Consider the following 17,230-nt stretch of genomic DNA (forward strand, 5'->3'; position numbering starts at 1 on the left):
CAACACGAAACAGTGAACTCAACGGGACAAAATGGCTGGTTAAAAATTTGGTGAATCCATTATTTTGTGTGTTTTAGTGAGAACCCTGCTATACGTATGATTTGATTATAAAAGGATGGCGACCCGACACGTGGCCACCTTGTAGGTCATATTGAAGTGAATTCGACCTCGTTATCTTTTCTACGTAGAATAATTGGGTTCGTGGAAAACACACTTCCGGACGTGGGCTGTGTGTTTTAGGCCGGTGGTCTGACTGATAGGTATAACAAACTTACATGGTACACAATGTATGTCCAACCCAATCATTTGTTTATCAGACAAAATCACACCCAAAATCACCAAAATTTTCCAAACTTTATATACACGACGGGGCAAATTAAATCACGTTTCAACACGAAACAGTGGGAATTTCGTCCAGTCGTATGGTTTGCTTCTGACAGAATCATGAAATCGATGAATCTAACATTTTCTTTCGTTCTTTTGTGTTTGAAAGTATGTAGTATTCTTTTCATAACGTCATACATCAATACTTGAGGATTTAGAATTTTAGATGCTAACACGTCAACGCTTTTCAGTTCACATATCGTTGACCGATGATGCAAAAGAAAGTGAGGGGCCAAGGGTACTGCAAATGTTGACATTTTTGCGTTGGTTTAATGTTCGCGGCTTTCGCGGTGAACTCTTTACCGCGGAATTGAAACCAACGCGAAAATGCTGTATTCTACCCACCTAACCATTCTTCCAACCGCGAAGGAAAACCAACGCGGACAATTTTCTAACTACCGCGATATCAAATTCCCTTACGGTACTAGTATCTTCCCGTCTAACATCTGCTTGGAAATTACTCCTCAGTTTGGCCGAACGAGCTGTGAGTTTCTTTAAAGTTTTCTTTTGACAATTTCACTTTTTTACGCTCTCTCACAATTATCTGGTCAATCATTAACCCTTTATCTGAACATTTTCTACACTTTTCTCAGTTCCAAATCGATCCAGTCCACAATCTCGGCCCTCCACAATCCAACAGGTGGTTTCATCGCCTGGCGAACTTTGACCTTTCGTGACGTCATCAGTGACGTCACCTCAGCGGGTTTCCCCTTTTTCATTTCCGGGTTTGGTCACGATTTTGGTGAAGACTGCACGTTTTCCAAGGTAGGTAGGCGGTAAAGTGATATTTCTGACTTTTATGGGCGTGTTATAAACTCTACTAGGCTTGGTGGGTCGTGAAGGGTAAATTTACACGTACAGACATGGTAGAAAATGAAGAAATCGTCTAATATGTCGTAATGTGTTGTTGTTTTTATCAGGAAACTTATGGGAAGTACTGACACTTCTTCCTTGAAACTACAGTTAGCTGTTGGGAGGAAGGTCTTAGATAAGGAAATGAATCATGTTATTAATTCTAGTACTTTCACTCCATTCCTAAAAGGGTCAGAAAGTAGTAAACTTTTGATATAGAGTCGGGGAAGGTAATTTTACACCCTTTCTCTCTCTTGGGCAGACCTACATCGAATATGGTCACAATACAGATCTCGAGCTAGATAGTTCAGAACTTAAGACAGCCACAGGACAACTAAACCACTGCCATAGCGAATTTAAAGGTTAGTTCATAGTCTCATGGTACTGTCCTTACATTATTGATAAATGATAGGGCGATTTGTCAACTTCAGAGTCTATTTTTCATGACTTTTTAACCGCTCAGCACATGTGTACACTCCCACCTTCTACCAAAAACAATGTATCTTTTAAAAACCCTGTTTCCAGAACACCATAAGTACCATTTGAGGACGAGACAGTCAGAGGTGTAGTAGAACTCCAATAAGTACTGAGACTAGATTTATTTTAAACCCCCAGTTTCCTGCAATAGTTAAGGACTCCCACAGGTAGAACATTACCAACACTTCCATCAACATTAGTAACGTCAAACCATTCTCTATATGTTCAAGGCACCTTCATGCAATTCTTAACCTCTACCAATAAAAATTATTCAAAACCCTTTGTTCTACAGCACCTTTTACTTCAGCACCAGTTGAACACGTGAAACTATGCCGCCCCCCTCCCACCAAGCCATCGACCCTTCCACCAACATCTGTGACATCACATTCCCGGTGTTCAAGGAACTCTGCAAACTCCTGGACAAGCCACCGTGCAGCTGGAGAAACCTGCTGGCAGTCATACCCGACAAGATATACAAGTAGGCTGACTAAGGCTTAAGTTAAGCTTATTCATTATATTTTCCTTCCCTTTATTTGAAAAGTGTGGCGTCGTGTTGGGGTAGCAGTACCCTGGGAGACCAGACACCCTATATCGGCGCGCCGCCAAGCACCACACGCGCGGCCAAGCTTTCCCGGCCCACCCTCCCGCTGCCCCCGAAGACCGACCCCGCCCCACTCTCCGCTGTAAACCCAAGGTATTCGGCTAGCGAAGCTTGGGTTTATAGCGGAGAGTGGGGTGGGGTCGGTCTTCGGGGGCAGCGGGAGGGTGCGCGATATACGGTGTCTGGTCTCCCAGGGTAGGGTAGCAGTAAGGGTGTTTGGCCTAGGACCCAGAGGTCCTGGGTTTGATTCCCCTGACATGCTACCGCTGTTGTGCCCTTGGGAAAGGCACTTTAGATGACTTTTCTCACTTCACTCCAGTTAGGAAAAGCTTCGTCCCTCGGATAGGAAGTTAAATGGATGCACTGTGTTTGAGGAAAGCCACACCTTGAGCATCATCATGTTAAAGAACCCATCTGTTATCGAAATGAGTAAGGGGTCCTTCCTGGTGAGAGTGGATCAAATAAATCTGTCCAGATATGCATATTGCACCAGAACTTTAGGATATGGACTCAAACCCTGTACCCTGTGCCCAGGAAACATGAGATCGAGCAGCAGTTTGGTCTGGAGACTCTGAAGAGCGGAGGCAGTCCCAGTAAAGTGCTGCTACAGGACCTGGGGAGCAGGGGGAAGACTGTACGACAGCTCATCTCATATCTGGAGAAACTTCAGCATGAGAGGGCGCTCATGCTCCTGAAACAAGAAGGTATGTTTGTTAGAGAAAGCAAGGGAGGAGAATGAACAATAGAGGAAGGAAATAGATACTATTAGATAATGGAAGAAAATAGATAGGGAAGAATCAAGAAATGATTTGAGGAAAAAGACAAGGAAGCATGGAGGAAGACGGAAGAAATCAAACTGAAACAGACTAAAAAGAAAGAAAGAACTGATGAAAAAGATAAGGAAAGATAGACAAGAAAGAAAGAAAGAAAAAGAAAAAAAAAAGAAAGAAAAAGAAAAAAGAAAGAAAAAAAAGACAGAAAAAAAAGAAAAAAGGAAAAAAGAAAAGGAAAGGAAAGGAAAAAGAAAGAAAGGAAAAGAAAGGGTAAAAAAGAAAGGAAGAGAAAAGGAAAGAGAAAAAGAAAGAGAGAAAGAAAGAGTAAAAAAAAGAGAAAAAGAAATAGAAAAAGAAAGAGAAAAAGAAAGGGAAAAAGGAAGAGAAGGAATTCGAAGGAAAGTAACATTTGACATTTCCCAACAGAAGAGTTGAGGATCACCCGACAGCCCGAGTCAGTGTCGGCTATGGAGGGGGACACAGTTGAGCTGAAGTGTCAGGCTGTCAGCTTTCCGTATCCACGCTACCAGTGGTACCATGGCAACCAGGAGATCACCATGGGAACAGACAGTGTGCTGCGGATCGAGGAGGTCCATCCTGAAGATGCGGGGCAGTACATCTGCAGGTAACACAAGATCACACTCTTGACTGACTCTGCCTTTGTCTGTTCTCCCTTGAATCCTTATATACGTGTATAATCATGATACAGTTAAACCTGGTTGGGCAGCCACCTGGCCCAGACAACCACCTCCAGTCACAAGCCACATTAAAACAGTCCCATCCTATTTTTACATTTAGTTACCCCCACCATGTCCTCAGCAACCACCGGTTCTCAGCAACCATTTTCCTCTGTCCCTTGAGTGGTTGCCGAGACCAGATTTGACTGTAACATCATTCTGTTTTATTGTAAAAAAAAAGTGTTTAAGATGGACAGAGCATTGTGATTTTATCACTCAGTGTATATAATAGAGTTTGTACAGCCATGCAATTCAGCCCACAGCTCAGCTTGTCGCATGTTTAGATAATAGTATTGTTTGTGCTTGTGGATAAATAAAACGTTGTATGTATCATTCTGCAGGATCCACAAAGTGTCTTCAAGGGACCCCAAGAAGCCGCAGAGTTACGTCTTCACTGAGTGGGCCCAGATGACGGTTATTGCTGCAACAAGTAAGATGTGGAGTTATGAAGTGTTTGTTTCAGATTTCAAAGTCTTTATTCATAACACAATATCTTGCCTTGGATTGCTTCATCCAACAGAATTTTAGGTTTCTAACTCAAGGCTCTAATATGTACATGTTGTGTGAACATTGATGTCATGGAACAGGGCTCGAAATACTGGGTGCATGTGCACCTTTGTGCACCCAAAATTGGAGCTGTGCAGTGTGCACCTAATTTTTGACTGTGGGTCCTCTAGTGTACGGTGCACCTAGATATTTTTGTAGGCTATACTGGTTAAAGATACCATTGTGCACTAGCAGACAGAATATTCTTGAAATTTAAGTATCAAAAAAGGCAATATAGCCTTTGTTGTGCTTTGATGTACTAATATAAGATTTTGAAGTTTTTACTAAGCTATAGAATTACAAATTGAAGTTCTTATTAATAAGAGAAGCAGTAAGGTTGGTATTATGTTTTGCTGACACTCTACTATTTATGTTGTGCATCCAAAAATCTTTCCGTGCACCTAGATTTCTAGGTTAGGTGCACCAGTGCACCTATTCCCAAAAATGAATTTCGAGCCCTGTGGAATGTTATGTGTTATTTCACCCCAAGAGAGTAAAGTATTCCATTTGTTTTTGATTTAATGTCTTTCTGCCTTTCTGCATTGCAGTGTCTTTACATTCTGCTAGAGGGTATTAATACAATATACCATCATGAGGGGTGGAGTCTGCCATCTCTTATTATAAAGAAACCAAATCTGTTGTTTTTTACAGTACTTTCAAAATTGATACAATGTAATACTATATGATTTGCTGATTTTGCAAGGTTAGCCCCATACAATAGCTACTGCTAGTCGGGCAACCTTGCATGGCTGTTGTACCAGCCAAATGAATAAATAAATATTAATAATTATTATTAAATAAAAATTTGCTGATTTTGTTCCAGATGCCTCAGCCCATGACGACCCTCCCCACATTGCTGTGCAGCCCTCCCCGGTGCGAGTAGCGATGAACAGACCCGTGACGCTGTCCTGTGCAGCCAGGGGAAAACCTGCGCCATTCTACCAGTGGTACAAGGGCAACACACTGCTGCAGGGGGAGACCAGGAGGGAGATATATGTGAGTTATAGATAGTGATTTGTACCATTAAACAAAACATCAGGGACAGGGACAGGTATGAGCACAGAGTGCGCAGTCCAGTGGTTAGAGATCTTGCCTCTGGAACTAGAGGACCCGGGTTTGATCCCTGCTGTGTCGCTCACGGTAGCAAAATTTCACGGTGAAAGAAAAAGGGACAATTTCACTGAACTTTAACTTCACGGTGGTAGCAAGTGATTTACAGAAACAATGTGTGGAGGAATCATAAATAGGTTTTTCACTGTGATGATAAGTTCACTGTCCAGAGGTGACAGTGAAAAGAGTGAATTTAAAGTTACAGTGAAAGAAACAAGAATTACAGTACTCTGTTTGGTTGAGATTTCTCGTATTAAAGAGTGACCAAATACTAAGAGCTATGAGTTTTTTGATTGATTGGTTATCTATTGATCCCAGTAAGACCAGGCAAAGACACTTGACCAGGTTGTGTACACCTGTCTTGATGAATTGATTGATTGATTGTCTATTGATTCCAGTATGAGCAGGCGAAGGCATCAGACCAGGTCGTGTACACCTGTCTTGATGAATGGATTGATTGATTGATTCTCTATTGATTCCAGTATGAGCAGGCGAAGGCATCAGACCAGGGAGTGTACACCTGTCGCGTGTGGAACAGGATAGGAGAGGTGTGGTCACAGGGGGCACAGGTCATCGTGGGTGAGTGCTCAAGTTTCACATACTGGTTAAAATGGCACATGAGACGAAACATTTGTCTTGGACATCTTTGTTTCAGACTTGTATGTTAAGATGCAGAGATATCTCCATAGCTCAGCTGGTGAGCAGTCTCACAGTTGAGCTCCTGTGTCCAATTAGTTGGTAACCCCTGTCCAGTACTTGGTCAGGATATCTAAGTTGGGATAAAATGGGGGTCCCATGTTCAAGGCGGTGCCTTAAGTACAACTAAAAGGGAAAGAGCTAGCAACCCCTCCCTGTGAAAATATACCCTACTATTGAATGTTACAGCAAAGAAACGTTCTGACCAATGTGCCACTAGGCACTACAAAGGTCTGAACAAACAAACAAACAAACAAATGAATGAAGAAATGAACAATGCAAAGATACGCACAGTCCTCTTGATGCAAAAGTTTTCAGATTGTTTTTGCTCTCCCCCAATTCACTTGAAAAAGTCTGAGACCCATAGACAGACTATGCCATATGGAATTATCTTTCCAAACAGTCCAGTATTAGTTATCAGTTCTAACAAGATGTTGTGTTTTTCTACCCCCCCCCCCCCAACTTTAGAGGTTCCTGCTGTCACCCAGTCTTGTGCTCCAGGTACGTGTCAACAAATTTTTCTTCTTCATTCTGTTCTTTGTGAAAGTGTGGAAGAAAAGAAACCCAAAGTGACCTTGAGGTAAAGGTAAAGCAGATCATCCTCAATTGAGGTGAAGCATGATGCTTTTTCAAGTAGCTAGTTAGTGCAATGCGGCTTCGCTATGGCTCGCATTTTGGACCAAGCACACCAGGTCACCCCTACTCTTCTCGATAAGTGTGTTGGGTTCTTTTACGTGCAGAGGTTTGACGCTTGAAGCTCCCTCATACACGGGGCCACCAGCTTTACATCACCATCCGAAATGACGAATGCAATCCCTTACATCATGTCCGAGCTCAGGAGTCGACCCTTAGGATCGAACTCAGGCCCTAGGATCCACGGAATTTGATCCAGATGGCAAAGCAGCCGTTGCATTACCGCTTGCATCACGGGGACATGACCTTACCAGATCTTTAGGCTACCATGAAAGGGAAACAAAACCAATGCGGATGATTTTTCTTCCTTTGTTCTCCAGGTATCCCAGAGATAGTGATGCCCCCAGTATCCGGAGACTGTGTGCTGGGAGGGACAGCCAAGTTCATATGTGAGGCCAGGGGACACGGCCAGCTGATATACCAGTGGTACAGGGACGGCAAACCAGTACCAGGTAGTGTTTATTTGTTTCATTCAGATCTCTATTAGTGTACAACTTTTACAAATTTAACATTATTCTTCCTCGAGTCCACCTACATTAAATACAATTAAACCAAATACAGTAACAAAACTTATACAATGTTAAGACAGTAAATTAAACAAATCAAATATGATGAACTTGAAAGGGAGTGGGTAGTGTTTGTTTGTTGTGTTTCCAAACACATAAAAGATAATTATTTAGAAGAATTACCCATGATAGGTATTTAATGTCAAGATTTAATATTCATGATGCTACTCCTTATTGCTTTGCCTTTTAAATGTAGCGAGTGATATAGAAACAGCTTTATTGTAAATTGTAAACTCGTGACATCCAAAGAAAGCAATGAAAAAGCTATTAAGCAAATCAGTTCTCTTTTCAAGTGAGCAGGTCAGAAAATATAGTTAAGTAAGTATCCATTATTAGATTATACTAATGTTATGGTTCCTGAAAAGGGGTGGGCAGCAGTCGGCTAGAAAAGCAAATACTAAGATGGTTGTAGCTATAGATTTATAGGTTTCTCCAACAACACAATGATTATCTTTTTTCTCCAGGAGGGGACCGCAATGTCCTGTGGATCCCTCAGGTGACATTAGACGTGCTCGGCTCGTACCAGTGTCGGGTGTCGAACACGGCGGGCGACGTCATGTCCAAACCTGTCTGGCTCAAACTGCCGGAAGGAAAAATTGGTGAGTAGCAAATTATTGTGCAATAAATAATAACTGGCTTCAGACCCTGACCCTGTCTCTGTATCTATATACCGTACTATTAGATGGTATAACCGCCATTTGGCATAACACCTGGGCTAATACTGCTATGTGGCCTTTCAAGTCCCACAAGTAGCAGCACTGAGATGTATGAAAATGCTGCATTCAGTGCATTGTGTATATTGGGGATTGCTGTAACACACACATAGAGGCACATGCACATACACATACTCACGCCTGTATATTCAACACACACACTCACACATACACTTGCTGGCACACACACACACGTACATGTACATGCACATACATGTACACTCAAACAAACAAACAAACCCACACACACACACGCATGTACATGTACGCACCAAATTTTTGACACCAGCAAAAGCCATGATATTTGTTTAAAAAGTACATTTTTTGTCCTGACCACTTTAACAATTGCTGTTTTGTTTATGTTGCAGGCTCAGACCCAGAGAAACCAGTTGAACGATACTATGGTAAGTGAAGAGTTTCTTTTCCATTTAATTTCCGTAGGTCAGAAAATATCCACATCTTTTATTAAACAGAGTTAGAAGACTGTATTTTCAGGTTCTGATCACATTTGACTTGATAGGTTTGTGTCAAAATATCTCATACTGTGTACAAGCGTCGAGTTTGTTTCAAATTATGTTTATTCAGAGTGGTTTGCAGCAAACGTAATTTGTATCAAATGTAGGTTTTGTATTAATCATGGCTTTATTTCAAATGTTGCTTTGTTTCAATATAAAGTTTGTATGAAAAAGTGAGTTTGTATCAAAATGTTAGTTTGTATCCATTGTGATTAAATTTTATATCCAACATGGTTTGTATCAAATATGATTTACATCAAACATCATGTTTTGTCAATTACATGGTTTGTATCGAAAATTGTTTGTAACAAACATGAGTTTGTATCAAACATAAGTTTTATCAAACGTGAGTTTGTGTCAAACGTGAGTTTGTGTCAAACGTGAGTTTGTGTCAAACGTGAGTTTGTGTCAAACGTGAGTTTGTGTCAAACGTGAGTTTGTGTCAATCGTGAGTTTGTGTCAAACGTGAGTTTGTATCAAACGTGAGTTTGTATCAAACGTGAGTTTGTATCAAACGTGAGTTTGTATCAAACATGATTTGTATCAAACATGAGTTTGTATCAAACATGATTTGTATCAAACATGAGTTTGTATCAAACATGAGTTTGTATCAAACATGATTTGTATCAAATATGATTTGTAGCAAACGTGAGTTTGTAGCAAACGTGAGTTTGTAGCAAACGTGAGTTTGTAGCAAACGTGAGTTTGTAGCAAACATAAGTTTGTATCAAATGTGAGTTTGTATCAAACATGGTTTGTCACCTGGTTGTTTTTACAGCTACAGACAAGGTTGCCCTCGTCATCGGCAACCAGTTCTACCGTAACCAGGACAACCTGGAGGCCTCCATCAACGACGCCTACACCTTGTCCAACATCTTAAGGAATGAGCTGGACTTTAAGGTGGTGGCCCTGACTAACCTGGATCTGCAAGACATGACGAACGCCGTGCAGGCCTTCTGTGAGCTGCTGGATGAAGGGGTTTATGGTAAGTCAAATGAACAGTATAATATAGCTCTAAGAGTAGATTCATTCCTCAGCTAACCGACATCTTTCGCACCGCAGTCATCCCTAATGGACTTGTACAGGCTTGGTCATACACACACAGTCATACATGTAGCCTGGAGTCCAGCCTTGTTAGCTTTGGCCCGCTCCCACGGTCCGCTAGCCACCATCTTAGCGGACCTTGGGAGCGGGCCAAAGCTTAGGCTGGACTCTAGGCTAACAGAGTCAGGCATATAGTGCACATTTCTCAGAAATCTAAGATTCTAATATGTGCTATAATATTTACGTTATGGTATTCTGTGACCTGGTCAGAAATGAACAACTATCACCCCTATGTTACAGGTGTGTTCTACTATGGCGGCCATGGCTATGAGAACAGGGGACAACAGTTCATGATGCCGGTTGACGTGCCAGCGACGTACCGGGCGTCCGACTGCGTGTGCGCCCAGATGGTGCTGAAGAAAATGCAGGAGAAAAGCACAGGCCTCAACCTGCTGCTGCTGGACATGTGTAGGATGAGGTATCGTTCGTTCGTTCGTTCGTTCAGGCCCTTCTAGTGCCAAGTGGCACATTTATATACTATTTTTTTAGGGCAGTAAATTTTCCTAGGCACAGGCCTCAACCTACTGCTGCTGGACATGTGTAGGATGAGGTATCGTATATTCGTTTATTCATTTATTTGTTTGGACCCTTGTAGTGTCTAGTTACACAAATGGCAGTAAGTTTCCTAAGGTCAAGTTTAAAACTCCTTGGTAGCAGGGTGTATTGGTACATGGAGCAGGTTGCCATAACCCTTCCCTTTAACGTGCTCGAGGCACCTCCTCAAACAGGGGACCCCCATTTTACTACAGAGGTTTTTACGTCCCTTTCAAAAGACGGGCACTGCTCCAACCTGAATGAGCAACTGATTGGAACCAGGAGCTCAACTGTACATGTGAGGGTGCTTTAACCAGTTGAGCCACAGGGATATCCACGGTTGAAACAATACTGTAGCACAAAAACACATGTTTGCAGAGTCAGGATTTCAAAGTGGAGAGAGATTGCGAAATGAACCCACCATGAACATTTCTAGATTTCCAGTGACATTACGTTTGTTAATAATAGACATCCAGGTCACGTGAAAGAAGATCCAGTAATAAATAATCCTGACCAGTAGTAAAGTCGACTCAATTTTATTATTCTTTCAGTAACATTGTTCTTCTGTGTCCACAGGAATAAGGACATCCACGGTTGAAACAATAATGTAGCACATAAACACATGTTTGCAGAGTCAGGATTTTAAAGTGGAGAGAGATTGCGAAATGTAACTACCGTGTGCATTTCTAGATTTCCAGGTTTTTTATTTTTTTAAATTTTATTGGAATTGCAACGGTGCAATACATGTGGGACACAGGCAGCTATTGCTGATGTCGTGACCCACACACATAATGTAGCCGTTTTTTACACTTGGCTGGAGTGGGGAAAGTCATGTAAAGTGCCTTTTTCCCATGGCAAGTACACAAGATCGGTGGCGTCAGGGGATTCGAACCCGGGACCTTTGGGTTCTGGGCCGAAAACCCTGCCGTTACGCCACACGACCCCACTAAACAGTAACATTGTGCTTCTGTGTCCACAGGAACAAGGACTGCTCCCTGCCTCCCTCTGAAGACTGGGACATCGACAGGCCGAGGGGGAACGTGGTGTTCGGCTTCGCTACGTAAGTCTGGATCATGTTTCTGAATTTGACATATTTCAGCACTTGTTACGGCCTTTATGTATTGAGAAAAGTTTACTAACTATCACTAATAAAGAGAAAGCGTGGTGTTTTGCTTCGGATTCTATGGCCCGAGATATAATACATTGGCTTTACCTAGAAACATATGACCAGATAGGTCACATTTATTCTATCTAAAAATGTTTTATTTGGTTAAGTCACACATCTGGGACCTTCCTATGTTCCCTACCACTCCCTAACCAAGGTCAGTGCTCATTTAAGAGCAGCCTGGAATCCATCATATTCCAGCTCCAGTTCATTCCTCTGATCACATCTAAGAAGAATGAGACTTTCTCCACTTTGACTTGTCAGAATTCAGTCGGCTGGTGCAGATTATTGTTAATTAAGAAGTAGTTAAGGCAACCTTGCCAACCAACTCACAATCACAACTCACAACTAAATCCCACCATGGTCTGGAGAGGGTCAGAAGTCAATGGTCAGCTGTATGCTACCATCTAGAAAAAAATTCAACCTTGAAGTCTGCTTTTCTCCTGTACAGTTGCTCCAACGCAGAGGCGTTTGAAGTACAAGGAGAAAGAAACGGGATCTTCATGTCGTACCTTAAGAGACACATCACCCAGCCGCTGCGAGTCACTCACATGCTGGAGCAGGTACAGCAAGGTATGTTTGTTTGTTTGTTTGTTTTGTATACAAAAAGGTATCATGCTTGAAATGTATTACCTGATGTCTGAGGGTTTGCGCAAAATTGTTTTGTTGTATCTTGGTGTGCGGCCTGACCAGCGTTAACCCCCTGGACAGAGCTGCATGGAAGAGGGGTGTGACGACTAGCCGGCTGCTGCCCACCCCTGTGTCAGGGACCCCGGCAGCAGTTTAATCAAAATACCGGATACTACTACTATACTACATATCTTTCATACTATATTACAAAATATTTGATAATTAAGTACACAGAACTTTGTACATCATCATAGATTTGGAGTAGAGTGGAATTCGTTACCACCATGTACTGTAAGAACACCTTCACTAGATAGCTTTAAACAATGCTTGCAGGTAGATGTGCAACTAGGTTTAGTGTGATAGGTTGTTCAATCTAATATAACCAGCTGTTGCTGTATCTCATGCCTGTAGAACTGGACGTATTACTCTAAATTGCAGTTACAAATAACGTAAGATGTTGTAAAAATGACCACTGTCTTTCCTTAAAGTTCTTAAGCAGAACTGGAAAACTTCAGTCCTGATGTTTCGATATTGTACTAAAAAAACTCAACAAATCAAACAACTGAAACTTTCACTCATCACAATTAAATTAGATTTGTATACATCAACTGAAGTTATGTTGTATTTAACATAATTATGACTTTGTTGCAGGTGTTGGACAGGATCCGCAGGCGTCCCACGTCCAGTTCCCGCAGATCGTGTCGTGCCTGCGCGAGGAGAGGACGTTACGGGACCCAATCAGCTTCCAGGGACACACGCAGGAGTTCCGCGTACGGAACCAGAGATGGGCTGCGGCGCACGGTACGTCCTTTGTTCCATTATCGTTTATTACACGTAAAAAGTTGTAATGCAAGTTAGTAGCCAAGGGATGTGAAATGAGTGAGGCGCAGATGTAACTCAAATCTAATGGCTTTTTAGCTTAAGGCTAGTGGACATCATTGAGAGGTCACAGGTTTTATTACAAGCATTCCTGGTTAGACTGTTAGTTGTGTTTTTGGGAAAGGCACTTAACACAGCTTTCCTCACTCCACCCAGGTGTAAAAATGTGTACCTGACTTTGGTTGGTACAATGTGAAAGGAGATGGAAGGAGAGGGATGGGATTTGCCTTTCAATACCATGCCCTAGACACAGTGGATAACAACCAATTGTCCCTATACAGGTTCAAAAGTCTATGGGACTACCTAAAGTTTGCCTTTTTTAACCTACTGTACTGACATGGTAAAGGAGTTACAGTTTGCGACCTAGGGATCCTGTGAGGACTCGGCATCTACAAACAGTATCAAATTAATTCCCGCATTATTTGTAGAAAGGAACTAACTCAGGTCGCAAACTGTACTCCTTTAGTGGACTAACTCCTCTGGCAGGTTATCCGTCTATTTGGCCAATTTCTAAATATTTTTCCAGCGGCCTGTGAAGCCTGGTAGAGGCTAACGTTTGCCCCAGGGTTTGCCCCTAAGTAAATACTAAGTGATGTATTGATTGCCTGGATATCTGACTCTGATAATTAAACTTTCACTTTGTCTCCTCAGAGCTCCCGGAGGCTATCAACATCTGTTTCCAGAGCTGTGGGGTTCACGTCAAGCTCGGTTTCTTTGCCGAGTTCTCCAACGTCATGGTCATGTATCTGACTGTACTGGACCTGGGGAAGACTCAGCAATGTCTCCCGTCTTTAAGGGACTTTCCACCGGTATACTATAGGCTGCTTTGTATGCCTTCTATATAGAATAATTTGATAATTCATGTTAAGCTCGGTTTCTTTGCCGAGTTCTCCAACGTCATGGTCATGTATCTGACTGTACTGGACCTGGGGAAGACTCAGCAATGTCTCCCGTCTTTAAGGGACTTTCCACCGGTATACTATAGGCTGCTTTGTATGCCTTCTATATAGAATAATTTGATAATTCATGTTAAGCTCGGTTTCTTTGCCGAGTTCTCCAACGTCATGGTCATGTATCTGACTGTACTGGACATAGGCAAGACACAGCAATGTCTCCCGTCTTTAAGGGACTTCCCTCCAGTAGGTTGCTTTGTATGCCTTCAATGATAGAAAAAGCATGGACAATTTTATCTAACAGTTACTGATTTTCCAGAACATGAGTGTTCAGGAAGTTAATGGTATCTTTTGTATTTGATGTCTGTTTTATTTCTATTAGATGAACTAAATGTATGTGAACAGCTTAAAGAAATTATAATGTAACTTTTCTCTCTTTTTTTGCAGGGGGTTGAAAATGATGTCAAGTTCTCAAACAAGGACAAAGTTGAGGTATGTACCGGTATTTGACTGCAATGTGATAGTGGAATATTTTTAACAGTAAATAATTGTGTGGTGTATAAAAATGGGAGATCACATGGATTTTATCCAGAGGTTTTTCCTCGTTTTATTGCCCCAACGTTTGTATAAGATTTATGTAGAATAAATTCTTCTTTTTCCAGGACATAGGGTTTATTTCATAGTTGTTGCAATTGTAATGAGTCTCCTTTGTTTAGTTACATAGATTTCACCCCACTTTCCTTTAGATTTTAGATATTATTACACTACTGCAAATGCATTTCAGTTCGCACGGTTTTTATTTTGGGGTAGGGAGAAAATGGTGTGTTCGCGGTGGTTTTAATTGTTGCCATTGTGCAGCGTCACATGAATTTTATGCCTCTTCACTAGTCAAGTTTTTTGCAAAACAAGCGCAGCAGCAAACTTGTAATTCTACTTTTTGTCCCTCACTCCAGGACATAGGCTGCTGCAGCAACATCCTGACTCACTTCCCAAACCCACCGAAGGACCCGCACTGCGTCTTCACTCGAGTCATGGACATACAGAAGATCAGGGTTAGTATGCCTGCTGTTGTGTTCTGTTGCTTTCTTTCATACAAATCTTTTACTTATACTGCAGAGTGGTTGTGGTGTGGAGTTCTAAACATTGGTGTGTTGGCTACTGGTAGTGGTTGTACTCCATCGTACGTAGAGGACCCTGAGCCATCGGACCCATTTAAAAGAAAATTGTATGATGACATGGATACATGGATATGACAGAAGAAAACTAATAATTGTGCACTTACCAAGTTTATGAGTTACTGTTTCGTTGACATGAATTCTTAGCATTCAGATGATAGGTGATGAGGATGCAGCACTATGCAACCAACATAAGCTGCTATATAACCTACCGGTACCTACCTAGTCCCTTGACCTCCGGGTCGTTGGGAGTGAATTTAAGAGTAAGAGACTCATAACCAATTACAATTAAATACCTCCAGGTCAACAACCTGTCATTTTAGTATTTTATATGGATTGTGATTTTATCAGTGTAATAGTTTGCACACGCAATTCAGCCAGTGGCTGTGACTGTCACAATATTGTATTAAATATAATTCGTATTGTTTGTGCTTGTGAATGAATAAACCATTAAAAAAAAAGATTGCTATTTGCTCTTTCCAGGGAAACAACCTAGAGCTGTCCCTGTTCCTGGAGTACAGCATTGACGGGAAGCAGCTTCAGGAGAGCCACCCCATCCTCATCCCCAAACCCCTCGTCTCCAAGATGCCCATCTGGCAGAACCCCCTCCCACCACGCCCCCTTCCCCAGCACCTGTACCCCGAAGCAGGCTTTGCCAACCCCTCCTTCCAACAGTACCCCCCTCAGCAGTACCCCCCTCAGTATTACCCCCCTCCAGAGTTCCAGCTGGGACCCAGGATCGCAAGGGAGTCGGAGTATGACTTTGATGACAAGTTAGGTGATCTGAACCTTAACACGTAGGGTGCCAACCCCTCCTTCCAGCAGTACCCCCCTCAGCAGTACCCCCCTCAATATTACCCCCCTCCGGAGTTCCAGTTGGGACCAAGGATCGCAAGGGAGTCAGAGTACGACTTTGATGACAAGTTAGGTGATCTGAACCTTAACACGTAGGGAGCAATTGCTGTGTTTTCTATGATTAGCAATGTTTTTACGCCACGGTCACGTTCGTTGTAGGACATTCTTAGTTAGCCTCTACCAGGCTCCGCGGGATGGCTGGAAAAATAGTAGAAATTGGCCTAATAGAGTGAATAGTGTGCCAAGGGAGTTAGCTACGGAGAGAGTCCATCGAAATGGAACCTTACTGTATAGCGGACCTAACCTGTATAGCGAAGTACCGCGGCTGATTTCTACCATTTTCCCAACGATAGGACGGAGCCTGTAGAGGCTAATTCTTAGTCTCTAATAGGCTTCACAGGTCACTGGAAAGGGTAGAAATTGGCAAAATAGACAGATAATCTACTAGTATGTAGATAGGATATAGGAGAACTAGTAAACTGGCCAGGGAGTTTGTTTTGCGAACTTGCTGAGAACCAAGAAAGTAGATTGGTTTTTTGACTTATGTGACGTTGTGTACAAATGTATATTCCAACTGATGAAAAGACATGCTGTATGAAAAATTATGGATAAATTGTATCAGTGAAAGGAAGTTAAAACTTATGGCAATTGTGAATGATGTCAGAATCCTTACTTTAAAATGTGAAACAATTTTTTAATATAACCAGTCGTGCCTTCAGAGATTTAAGATTTTCCTGTAGCCAAGAAGCTTTTTTTGTGGTTTTAGAGGATATTTTATCAGTCATTTATCATAAGTCTTGTATCATAAGTCTTGCTACCCATACTGTTCTTAATGTGAAACATGTACAATGTAGGATAATAATAAGATTTTAAAAATTATGCAATGCTACATGTAATAAATTTTGTACATGTAGGTGAAAGAAAGATGAATACTTTGTACCAATTGTTACAACCATTTAAGGCACAAGGTGTCTGAATTTTAATGTTGATGGTTTCTATATACATGTACATGTACATTTAATGATACACAATGTACACAAGATAGCAGTTATTCAAGCAACTGGATGCGCTTTGACTGTTTTCCAAATCTATCTGATCTTGTGTATCTTATAACTGGGATGTCTAACCTTCATCAACATACATTTAGTAGTAAGTTTATTTGGACCAAATGCTTGGTATTAGAAAACCAACCAGACGCATGTTTCTGAAACTGACGTGTTTAACCTAATGACCATTTACACCAGTTGAAAAAGACATTTTTAGTTAGAGCTTCCATTTACATGGAAAATAAATTCATAGATAATTTTTGAACCATTGTCTTGATCATTTCAC

The 17,230-nt window shown here is 41.7% G+C and overlaps 1 protein-coding gene across 1 annotated transcript; it reads left to right on the forward strand.

The window, feature by feature from the left end:
* Window positions 1-996: 996 nt before the first annotated feature.
* LOC136426496 (mucosa-associated lymphoid tissue lymphoma translocation protein 1-like) lies at window positions 997-17,209 on the forward strand. The gene is given in 20 exon segments (XM_066415161.1): window positions 997-1,149; window positions 2,006-2,191; window positions 2,849-3,036; window positions 3,514-3,712; window positions 4,166-4,254; window positions 5,194-5,366; window positions 5,963-6,059; window positions 6,645-6,677; window positions 7,190-7,321; window positions 7,900-8,034; window positions 8,517-8,552; window positions 9,442-9,648; window positions 10,008-10,185; window positions 11,281-11,361; window positions 11,918-12,039; window positions 12,748-12,897; window positions 13,627-13,949; window positions 14,316-14,360; window positions 14,822-14,920; window positions 15,527-17,209. Coding segments are annotated over 19 exon segments (2,754 nt in total). The 5' UTR covers window positions 997-1,149; window positions 2,006-2,042; the 3' UTR covers window positions 15,845-17,209.
* Window positions 17,210-17,230: the final 21 nt, after the last annotated feature.

Source organism: Branchiostoma lanceolatum, chromosome 2 (assembly GCF_035083965.1).
Source record: "Branchiostoma lanceolatum isolate klBraLanc5 chromosome 2, klBraLanc5.hap2, whole genome shotgun sequence".
Taxonomy (NCBI): domain Eukaryota; kingdom Metazoa; phylum Chordata; class Leptocardii; order Amphioxiformes; family Branchiostomatidae; genus Branchiostoma; species Branchiostoma lanceolatum.